At 28.6% G+C, this 13,115-nt stretch overlaps 1 protein-coding gene across 1 annotated transcript in view; it reads left to right on the forward strand.

Moving 5' to 3' along the window:
- Window positions 1-9,122: 9,122 nt before the first annotated feature.
- Window positions 9,123-13,115, forward strand: part of LOC106465357 (natterin-3-like) — a 7,681-nt gene continuing 3,688 nt past the window's right edge. The window contains exons 1-2 of the mRNA XM_013925575.2: window positions 9,123-9,251; window positions 9,963-10,174. Coding sequence (XP_013781029.1) covers window positions 9,236-9,251; window positions 9,963-10,174 — 228 coding nt within the window. The 5' untranslated portion in view covers window positions 9,123-9,235. The remainder of the gene's footprint in view (window positions 9,252-9,962; window positions 10,175-13,115) is intronic.

A 13,115-nucleotide genomic window follows, 5' to 3' on the forward strand; every position in this document is an offset into this window, starting at 1 on the left:
GATTTATATGGTACTGAGAGAAACAAACAAAAAATTATGCCCAGGAGTTGGATTAGTTTAGAGAAATCGAGGAGAGAAGTTAACAAATAAAGATTAGCTTGTTAACTCTGCTGTTGACTGATATATGGAAAATAATGTCGATTGTTTTTTGTTTTTTTGTTGACTGCTCTACGGAAGATAAGAACATATGTTTTTGTTGACTACTCGATATAGAAAAAATAACCTACGTGATTGTTGACTGCTCTTTATAGAAGAAAATAACCTATGTTTTTGTTCTCTGCTTTATGAAAGATAATAACCTATGATTTTGTTGATTATTCTATAGAAGATAGTAACCTATGACTTTGTTGACTGTTCTATAGAAGATAATAACCTATGTTTTTGTTGACTTTTCTATAGAAGATAAAAAATTATGTTTTTGTTGACTCTTCTATTCAAGATAATAACCTACGTTTTTTAGCCTGCTATATAAAAGATAATGACCTACGTTTTTGTTGACTGTTCTGTGGAAGATAATAACCTAAATTTTTGATGAATGCTTTATGGAAGATTATAACCTATGTTTTTGTTGCCTATTCTATAGAAGATGATAACCTAAGTTTTGTTGACTGTTCTATAAAAGATAACAAACTACGTTTTTATTGACTGGTCTATAGAAGATAATAACCTATGTTTTTGTTGACTGTTCTATAGAAAACAATGATCTACGTTTTTGTTGACTGTTCTATACAACATAATAACCTATGTTTTCATTGACAGCTCTATAGAATATAATAACCTATGTTTTCGTTGACTGTTCTGTGGAAGATAATAACTTATGTTTTCGTTGACTGTTTTATAGAAGATATAAACCTACGATTTGTTGAATGTTCAATTAAAGAAAATAACCTATGTTTTGTTGACTGTTCTGTGGAAGATAATAACCTACGTTTTCGTTGAGTGTTCTATAGAAAATAATAATCTATTTTCTTGTTGATTATTCTATAGAAGATAATAAGCTATGTTTTCGTTGACTGTTCTGTAGAAGATAATATCCTATATTTTTGTTGACTCTACCATAGAAGAAAAAAAACATGTTTTGTTGACTGTTCTATAGAAGATAATAGACTATTTTTTTTTACTTTTCTGTAGAATATAATAACCTTTTTTTCTTGTTGACTGTTATACAAAATATAATAACTTATGTTTTTGTTGACTGTTATATAAAAAGATAATAACCTATGTTTTTGTTGATTATTCGATAGAAGATAATAAGCTATGTTTTCGTTGACTATACTATACAATATAATAATATTTGTTTTTGTTGACTGTATTATAGAATATAATACGCTATGTTTTTGTTGACTGATCTATAGAAGATATTAACCTACCTTTTGATGACTGTTCTATATAAGATATTAACCTACGTTTTTGTTAACTGTTCTATAGAATATAATAACCTATATTTCTTTCAACTGTTGTATAGAAGATAATAATCTATGGTTTTGTTGACTGCTCTGTAAAATATAATGACCTACGTTTTTGTTGACTATTCTAAGGAAGATAATATCCTATGTTTTTGTTGACTTTCTATAGAAAAAAAAGCCATGTTTTGTTGACTGTTCTATAGAAGATAATAAACTATGTTTTTCTTTTTACTTTCCTGAATGTGTTATTTCCTCTATGTGTTATTTTACTATTCTATAGAAGATAATAACCTATGTTTTTGTTGACTGGTCTATGGAAAATAATAACCTATATTTAGTTGACTATTTTATAAAAAACAATGACCTACATTTTTGTTGACTGTTCCATAGAACATAACACTATGTTTTTGTTGATAGCTCTAAGGAAGATAATATCCTATGTTTTTGTTGACTCTCCTATAGAGAAAAAAAAACATGTTTTGTTGACTGTTCTATAGAAGACTTTTTTTTACTTTCCTGTAGAAGATAATAACCTTTTTTTCTTGTTGATTGTTATATAAAATATAATAACTTATGTTTTTGTTTAACTGTTATATAAAAGATAATGACCTACGTTTTTGTTGACTGTTCTATGGAAGATAATAACCTATGTATTTGTTGACTGTATTATAGAAAATAGTAAGCTATGTTTTCGTTGACTGTACTATAAGGGAATAACCTATGTTTTTGTTTACTCTTCTATAGAAGATAATAATCTACGTTTTCGTCGACTGTTCTATAGAAAAAATAACCCATATTTTTTTTAACTGTTTTATGGAAGATAATAACATGTTTTTGTTGACTGATCTATAGAAGATATTAACCTTCCTTTTGTTGACTGTTCTATAGAAGATATTAACCTACGTTTTTGTTGACCGTTCTATAGAATATATTAGCCTATATTTCTTTCAACTGTTGTATAGAAGATAATAATCCATGGTTTTGTTGACTGCTCTACAAATTATAATAACCTATATTTTCGTGGACTGTTCTGTACATGATAACCAATGTTTTTGTTGACTTTACTGTAAAATATAATGACATACGTTTTTGTTGACTATTCTAAGAAATATAATATCCTATGTTTTTGTTGACTCTCCTATAGAAAAAAACAACCCATGTTTTGTTGACTGTTCTATAGAGGATAATAAACTACGTTTTTTTTACTTTCCTGAATGTGTTATTTTACTATTCTATAGAAGATAATAACCTATGTTTTTGTTGACTGGTGTTTGGAAGATAATAACCTATATTTATTTGACTGTTTTATAGAAAACAATGACCTACGTTTTTGTTGACTGTTCTATAGAACATAATAACACCATGTTTTCGTTGACAGCTCTGAGGAAGATAATATCCTATGCTTTTGTTGACTCTCCTATAGAAGAAAAAAACATGTTTTGTTGACTGTTCTATAGAAGATAATAAAATATGTTGTTGTTTTTTTTTACTTTACCGTAGGAGATAATAACCCTTTTTTCCTGTTGAGTGTTATATCGAAGATAATAACTTATGTTTTTGTTGACTGTTCTATAGAAGATAATAACCTACGTTTTTGTTGACTTTTCTATAAAAGATAATGACCTACGTTTTGGTTGACTGTTCTATACACTATAATATCCTATGTTTTCGTTGACTATGCTATAGAAGATGAAAAGCTATGTTTTCGTTGACTATACTATAGAGAACTGTTGTATGGAAGATGATATCTCAGTTTTTTATTGACTGGTATATGGAAGATAAATCCTATATTTTAGTTGACTGTTCTATAGAAGATAATATCATAACAAACTAAATAGGAAAGACCAAAATAGGTGGAGGGTAAGGAATACAAGAATAAAGGAACAGGGTATGGCTTAGCACAATATGGACCAAGTGATAAGATAACAAACTAAAAATAACAGAACAAAACTGGTGGAGTGTAAGTAATACAAGAAGCAAGCGAACAAGGTATGGTTTGCAACAAAATGGTAAATGAAACAATGGTCTATACACTTATAATAAAATGGATAATGAAAGAATTGTCTAAACATTTATATTAAAATAGCTAATGAAAAAATGGTTCACACAATTTTTAATATAATGGAAAACGAAAAGATAGTTTACACACTTATAATAAGTAATAAGATAACATAACAGAACTAAATTGGTGGAGGGTAAAGAATATAAATATAATATAATGGAAAATGAAAGAATGGTCTACACATTCGTAATAAAATAAACAATGAAAGTATAGTCTACACATTAATGATAAAAGGACAATGAAAGAATTGTCTTACCCCTTATTATAAAATGGAAAATAAAAGGATAATCTACACATTTATAATAAAATGGACAATGAAAGAATGGTCTACATATTTATAATATAATGATGAACGAAAGGATATTCTACACACTCATAATAAAATGGACAATGGAATTATATTCTACACATTTATAATAAACTCGTAAATCAAAGAATGTTCGACACACTTGTAGTAAAATAGAAAATGAAAATAAAATGGTCTACCCTCTTATAATAAAATGAACAATGAAAGAATGGTCTACTTATTTATAATAAGGTCGTGAATGAAAAAAATTGTCGACACACTTGTAATTAAATGTACAATGAAAAATGATCTACATACTTATAATAAACTGGACAACAAAAGGATATTCTAAACACTTATAATAAAATCTACAATGAAAGAATGGTCTACACTTTTATAATAAAATGGACAATCAAAGATTGGTCTACACACTTAAAATAAATTGCACAATGAAAGAATGGCCTAAACACTTATAATATAATGGAAAATGAAAGAATGGTCTGCAAACTTATAATAAATTCGACAATGAAAGGATGTCCTACACACTTATGATATAATTGAAAATGAAATAATGCTCTATACACTTTTAATATATGGACAATGAAAGAATCGTTTACACACTTATAATAAAATGGGCAATGAAAGGATGTTCTAAACACTAAAAATAAAATCTACAATGAAAGAATGGTCTACACATCAGTAATAAAAGGACAATGAAACAATTGTCTGACCCCTTATTATAAAATGGAAAATGAAAGGACAGTCTACACATTTATAATAAAATGGACAATGAAAGAATGGTCTACACACTTATGATATAATGATGAACGAAAGGATAATCTACACACTTATAATAAAATATACAATGAAAGAATGGCCTACACATTTATAATAAGATCGTGAATGTAAAAACTGTCGACACAAGTAATTAAAGGTACAATGAAAAATTGGTCTACACACTTATGATAGATTGGACACTGAAAAAATGTTCTATACAATTCAAATAAAATAGGCAATGAAAGAATTGTCTAACCACTTATAACATAATGGACAATGAAAAAATGGTCAACACAGTTATAATATAATTGAAAATAAAAAGATGGTCTAGATACTTAAAATTAACTCGACAATGAAAGAAAAGTCAACACACTTATAAAATGGATAATGAACAAATGGTCTACACACACTTATAATGAAATGGAAAACTAAATCATAATGTACACATTTATAATAAAATAAACAATGAAAGTATTGTCTACACAAGTATAATAAAATTATTATAAGTGTGTATACCATTTTTTCATTGTACAATTTATTATAATTGTCTAGACCATTTTTTCATTGTCTATTTTGTTATAAGTGATTACACAATACTTTCATTGTCCATTTTATTATAAGTGTGTAGACCATTTTTTAATTGTCCATTTTATTATAAGTGTGAAAACTACTCTTTCATAGTTCTGGAAAACAAAAGGATATTCTAAACACTTATAACAAAATCGACAATGAAAAATTGGTCTACACTCTTATCATAAAATGGATAATGTAAGGATGTCCTAAATATTTATAATATAATTTAAAGATAAGAATGGTTTAAACATTTATATTAAAACGGACAATGAAATAATAAAAGGGACAATGAAAGATTGGTCTACACAATTATAATATAATGGACAGTGAAAAATTGTCTATACACTTATAATAAAATGGAGAATGAAAGAATGCTTACACAATTATAATAGAATAAACAATTAAAGAATGGTCTACACATTTATAATAAAATGGACAATGAAAGAATGGTCTACACTTATAATAAAATGGACAATGGAAAAATTGTCTACACACTTATAATAAAATGGACAACAAAAGTATATTCTAGTCACTTATAATAAAATAGACAATGAAAAATTGGTCTAGACAATTATAATAAAATGTAAAATGAAAAAACGGTCTACACATTTATAATAAAATCGTCAATGAAAAAATTGTCGACACACTTTTAATATAATGGAAAAAAGGATATTTTAAACACTTATACTAAAATCGACAATGAGAGATTGGTCTACACTCTTATCATAAAATGGACAGTGTAAGGATCTCCTACGCATTTATAATATAATTTAAAGATGAAGAATGGTTTAGACATTTATAAGAAAACGGACAATGAAATAATAAAAGGGACAATGAAAAAATTGTCTATACACTTATAATAAAATGGAGAATGAAAGAATGGTCTACACATTAATAATAAAAGGACAATGAAAGAACTGTCTAAACACTTTTAATATAATTGAAAATGAAAGATCGGTCTGCACACTTATAATAAATAGACAATAAAATAATATTCTAATCACCAATGAAAAAATAGTCTACACAATTATAATATAATGGAAAACAAGAAGATAGTCTACATACTTAAAATAAAATCGATAATGAAAGAAAAGTCAACATGCTTATAATAAAATGGACAATGAAAGAATGGTCTACACACTTTTAATATAATGGAACACGAAAGAATAGTCTGTACACTTATAATAAAATTGACAAGAAATGGATAGTCTAAACACTTATAAAAAATGGTCTACACACTGATAATAAAATGGAAAACAAAATCATAGTTTACACTATTTATAATAAAAACAATGAAAGTGTTGTCTACACACGTATAGTAAAATGAACAATGAAAGAATAGTTTACACACTTATAATAAAATGGACAATGAAAGGATATTCTAATCACTTATATTAAAATGGACAATGAAAATATGGTCTACACATTTTTAATATAATGGAAAACGAAAGGATAGTTTGCACATTTATAATAAAATCGACAATGAAAGAATGGTCTACGCACTTATAATAAATGGACAATAATAGATTATTCTAATCAATTATAATAAATTGAACAATAAAAATGGAAAACGAAAGGATAGTTTGCACACTTATAATAAAATTGACAAGAAACGGATAGTCTAAACACTTATAACAAAATGGACAGTTAAAAAATGGTCTACACATTAATAGTAGAATGGGAAACGAAATCATAGTCTACACATTTATAATAGAATAAACAATGAAAGTATTGTCTACACACGTATAATAAAATGGACAATGAAAGAATAGATTACACACTTATAATAAAATGTACAATGAAAGAATTGTCTAACCACTTATAATAAAATGTACAATAAAAGAATGGTCTACACATTTATATTAAAATCGTAAATGAAAGAAAAGTCGACACACATTTAATAAAATGAAAAATGAAATAATTATCTACACACTTATAATAAAATGGACAATGAAAGAATTGTCTAACCACTTATAATAAAATGTACAATAAAAGAATGGTCTACACATTTATAGTAAAATCGTAAATGAAAGAATGGCCGACACACTTATTATAAAATGGATAATGAAAAAATTTGCTAAACACTTATAATAAAATGAAAAATGAAAGAATGGTCTACACTTATAATAAAATGGACAATGAGAAAATGGTCTACACACTTATAAATAAAATGGACAATGAAAGATCGGTCTGCACACTTATAATAAAATGTACAATAAAAGAATGGTCTACACATTTATATTAAAATCGTAAATGAAAGAACGGTCTACACTTATAATAAAATGGACAATGAAAACATGGTCTACACATTTATAATAAAATGGAAAACGAAATGATTGTCTACATACTTATAATAACATGGACAATGAAAGAATGGTCTACACATTGATATTAAAATCGTAAATGAAAGAATGGTCGACACACATTTAATAAAATGAAAAATGAAATAATGATCTACACACTTATTATAAAATGGACAATGAAAAAATGTTCTACACACTTATAATAAAATGGACAATGAAAGAATTGTCTACACACTTATAATAAAATGGACAATGAAAGAATTGTCTAACCACTTATAATAAAATGGACAAGGAGAGGATAATTTACACATTTGTAATCAAATGGACAATGAAAAATGGACAATGAAAGTGTAGTCTTCATATTTATAATAAAACATACAACGAAAGGATAGTCTATAAAATGGACAGTTAAAGAATAGTCTACACATACAAATTATAGAATATACTAGCGTATAGCCCGCCAAAACTGACGGGACAAGTACTGCTGCTATCACACAATAGTATACCCTAACCTCACATTTCATAGCTAACTGAACTAATTAAATTTTGCGAAATCAAGTTTGACCAACAAAGAGGCAGGAAAGTGCAGTTGAGGCAGTCAATTGTTGGTAACTTTCTTTGTGAACCAATCAAAATTAGGATGATTCATGAAATGAATTTGTGACGTATTCATAGAATAATTATTGGCAAAAATCAGCTAGATTAACAAATTCTGATATATAGAAAAGCTAGTACGTTTTGATAACACTACGTTCCAATAACGACTTTTATATAATGTTTCTTAGCATTGTCCATTTGATTATAAGTTTATAGACAATCCTTTCATTGTTCACTTTATTATAAGTGTGAAAAATCTTTTCATTGTTCATTATATTATAAGTATGTATAAAAGCCTTTCATTACTGATTTTGTTATAAGTGTGTATAAATCTTTTCATTAGTGATTTTATTATAAGTGCGTTGACTATCCTATCGTTCTTTACTTTATTATCAGTGTGTAGACCACTCTTTCACTCTCCATTTTATTATATATGGATTGAATATTTTTACTTATTCATTTTTATTACAAAGGTGAAAAAATCCTTTACTTTACGTTTTTTTTTACTTGTCTGTCTTTACTCTTTATTCATTCGTTCATTTGGCCATTTTTACCCTAATTCCATATTTTCTATTTTACTTAGCTATTTTTACCCTAACTGTGTAGTTTGTTATTTAGTTGGTTATTTTTACCCTAACTGTGTAGTTTGTTATGTAGTTGGTTATTTTTACTCTAACTTAGTAGTTTGTTATTTAGTTGGTTATTTTTACTCTAACTGTGTAGTTTCTTATTTAGTGGGTTATTTTTACTCTAACTGTGTAGTTTGTTATTTAGTTGGTTATTTTTACCCTAACTGTGTAGTTTGTTATTTAGTTGGTTATTTTTACCCTAACTGTGTAGTTTGTTATTTAGTTGGTTATTTTTACTCTAACTCTGCAATTTGTACTTCCTTCGGACATATTTGCCCAAAAACTATAGTTTGTATATTACTTGACCATTTTGATCCTTACTCGATCGTTTGTACTTTACATGTTTAGTTTGTACAAATATTGGCATTGTAGTACGCTGATTCTACCTATAACTTTAATAACTAGATCGATATTCTATGAACTTTGGAGTTTGTTCGTTCTCAACCAAGGATAAAGATAAGGAACACAATAATTATTATACAACAAGCCTGGTGGAGGGTTTGTTAAACATTTGTTAACACCTCCTCTCTTTCAAAATTCCTTTAGTTTTTCAGTTATCAGTTTTTCTTTTCCAGTGAGTTCAGCACACTTTACATTTCGACATGGCTCAGTGTGGATGTAAGTCTTTTATTCTAATAACTTATTTTGAAATTTTACTTTTGGCTTTTATTCTAAACATAGTATGTAATACCAGCAGGTATTATTAAATATTACTATTTATTATATTATTATTAAATACCACAAATTATTATCAAACCTCTGAAATTTCACAAAATAACTACTTATTCAAATTTATCTCTACAATCTCTTTACAAAGTTTGTCCTAACTGACCACAAATGACCACTTGGTAAATTTGAAATTTTAAAGGTCTCAACAAAGTATTGCAGTAACTAGATATTCATTTATTGATCACTGGCAAGGAAGAACTGATTTCGAACATTCAGACAAAGCAGAATTGTTCAGAACATAGATTCAGGCAGGGTAGAAGTGTTCAGAACATAGATTCAGCTGTAGCAGAACTGTTCAGAACATACATTCAGCTGTAGCAGAGCTACTCAGAACATAGATTCAGGTAAAACAAAGATGTTCAGAACATAGATTCAGCTGTAGCAGAACTGTTCAGAACATAGATTCAGTTGTAGCAGAGCTACTCAGAACAAAGGCGTTCAGAACATAGATTCAGCTGTAGCAGAGCTGTTCAGAACATAGATTCTGCCAGAGTAAAGATATCATCTGCATATTGAATGAATAGATATTTCCAGGGAATGGATTCGGGCAGGGCAGGACCACTGTGTAATATGCTTGTATATCTTTTTTGTTCTTTACAGCTCTTCATTATAAAACTGTTGCTGAATGGGTAAATGCACAAGCAGGGCACGTGCCATATGGAGCTGTGCAGGGCGGAGAGGATTCGGGTGAGCCAATTTACGTTGGAAGGGCCAATCATGAAGGTGATGTTATTCCGGGAAAACTTCATCCTTCTCATGGATGTGTGTATGTACCTTGGGGAGGAGAAGAACATAGTCATACTGAATACCAGGTAATTTATAAACAGGTTATTCGTTGTCAATAGTAGCTTAAATACTCTGTTTAAAAAAGTAATTTAATAACGACGTGTACTTCATGGCACTGAGAGTTAGTCGCCATGTTACTTTTCATAATTCTAATGTTAGCAAAAAAAAGGATATATAAGCATAACAAAGCATTTTTATTTTGGAGAACTACACAGTTAGTAAATAATAATTAGATAATAACTGATCACGTGAACAAAACCGTAACTAGAAATTAACTTCTCTAGGGAGCAGGACAAACAAGTATTAAATCATCTAGTAAACAGGACAAACAAGGTATTAACTCAGCTAGTAAACAGGACAAACCAGGTATTAAATCATCTAATAAACAGGACAAACCAAGTTTTAATCATCTAATAAACAGGACAAGACAAACTATGTATTAACTTCTCTAGTAAGCAGGACAAACTAGGTATTAACTTCTCTAGTAAACAAGACAAACTAGGTATTAACTTCTCTAGTAAAAAGGGCAAACCATGTATTAAATAATCTAGTAAACAGGACAAACAACGTAATAAATCATCTAGTAAACAGGAAAAACCAGGTATTAGATCATCTACTAAACAGGACAAACCAGGTTTAAATCATCTAATAAATAGGACAAGACAAACTATGTATTAACTTCTCTAGTAAACAGGACAAAAGAGGTATTAAATAATCTAGTAAACAGGACAAACAACGTAATAAATCATCTAATAAACAGGAAAAACACGGTATTAGATCATCTACTAAACAGGACAAACCAGGTTTAAATCATCTAATAAACAGGACAAGACAAACTATGTATTAACTTCTCTAGTAAACAGGACAAAAGAGGTATTAAATCATCTAGTACACAGGACAAGACAAACTATGTATTAACTTTTCTAGTACACAGGACAAGACAAACAATGTATTAACTTCTCTAATAAACAGGACAAACCAGGTATTAAATCATCTAGTAAACAGGACAAACCAGGTAGTAAATAATCTAGTAAACTGGACAAACTAGGTATTAACTTCTCTAGTAAACAGGACAAACTAGGTATTAACTTCTCTAGTAAACAGAACAAACTAGGTATTAACTTCTCTAGTAAACAAGACAAACTAGGTATTAAATCATCTAGTAAAAAGGACAAACCAGGTACTAAATCATCTAGTGAACAAGACAAACCAGGTACTAGATCATCTAGTAAATATGACAAACCAGGTGTTAAATCATCTAGTAAAAAGGACAAACCAGGTATTAAATCAATCTACAAAACAGAACAAAGCAGGTATTAACTTCTCTAGTAAACAAGACAAACTAGGTATTAAATCATCTAGTAAACAGGACAAACCAGGTAATAAATCATCTAGTAAACAGAACAAACCAGGTATTAACTTTTCTAGTAAAAAGGACAAACCAGGTATTAAATCATCTAGTAAACAGGACAAACCAGGTGTTAAATCATCTACTAAACCGGACAAACCGGGTACTAAATCATCTAGTAAACAGGACAAACCAGGTACTAAATCATCTAGTCAAGTATCAAACCAGGTATTAAATCATCTAGTAAACAGGACAAACCAGGCATTAAATCAATCTACAAAACAGAACAAAGCAGGTATTAACTTCTCTAGTAAACAAAACAAACTATGCATACACTTCTCTAATAAACAGGACAAGACTAACTATGTATTAACTTCTCTGATAAACAGGACAAGATAAACTATGAATGAACTTCTCTACTAAACGAGACAAACTGGGTATTAGATCATCTAGTAAACAGGACAAATCAGGTAATAAATCACCTAGTAAAAAGGACAAAGCAGATATTAAGTCACCTATTAAACAGGACAAACCAGGTATTAAATCATCTAGTAAACAGGACAAACCAGGTATTAAATCATCTAGTAAACAGGACAAACCAGGTATTAAATCAATGTACTAAACAGAACAAAGCAGGTATTAACTTCTCTAGTAAACAGGACAATATAAACTATGAATTAACTTATTTACTAAACAAGACAAACTAGGTATTAACTTCTCTAGTAAACAGGACAAACCAGGTATTAAATCACCTAGTAAACAGGACAAACCAGGTATTAAATCACCTAGTAAACAAGACAAACTAGGTATTAAATCATCTACTGAACAAGACAAATTAGATATTAACTTCTCTAGTAAACAGGACAAGCCAGGTATTAAATCACCTAGTAAACAAGACAAACTAGGTATTAAATCATCTAATAAACGGGACAAACCGGGTATTAAATCATCTAGTAAACAGGAACAAAGCAGGTACTAAATCATCTAGTAAACAGGACAAACCAGGTATTAGATCATCTAGTAAACAGGACAAGACAAGCTATTTATTAAGTTCTCTTGTAGACTGGACAAACTATATATTAACTTCTCTACTGAACAGGACAGACTATCTATATTAACTTCTCTAGTAAACAGGACCATACAAACTATGTATTAACTTCTTCAGTAAAAAGTACAAACTAGGTATTAACTTCTCTAGTAAACACGACAAAGTATGTATTAACTTCTCCTGTAAACGCGACAAACTATGTATTAACTTCTCCAGTGAACAGGATAAACTATGTATTAATTTCTGTAATGAACAAAACAAATTAGGTATTTAGTTTTATAGTAAACAGAACAAACTAAATATTAACTTTTATACTAAATAGGACAAACTAGAGATTAACCACTATGTTAACAGAACAAAGCAGATATTAACTTGTATAGTACACAGGACAAATATAGTTAAAATGTCATCATATTAGACAATGTTACCAAGGGAAATACAAGATTTTTCGTTCCTTCTAATAATGTCAACAGGTGTCGACCAGATAATTATAGACCACGTTACATTTCAGTTATTCTAATAATGTCAATAAGGTGTCGACTAGATAATTATAGACCACGTTACATTTCAG

This window comes from Limulus polyphemus, unplaced genomic scaffold, assembly GCF_000517525.1.
Source record: "Limulus polyphemus unplaced genomic scaffold, Limulus_polyphemus-2.1.2 Scaffold1919, whole genome shotgun sequence".
Lineage (NCBI taxonomy): Eukaryota > Metazoa > Arthropoda > Merostomata > Xiphosura > Limulidae > Limulus > Limulus polyphemus.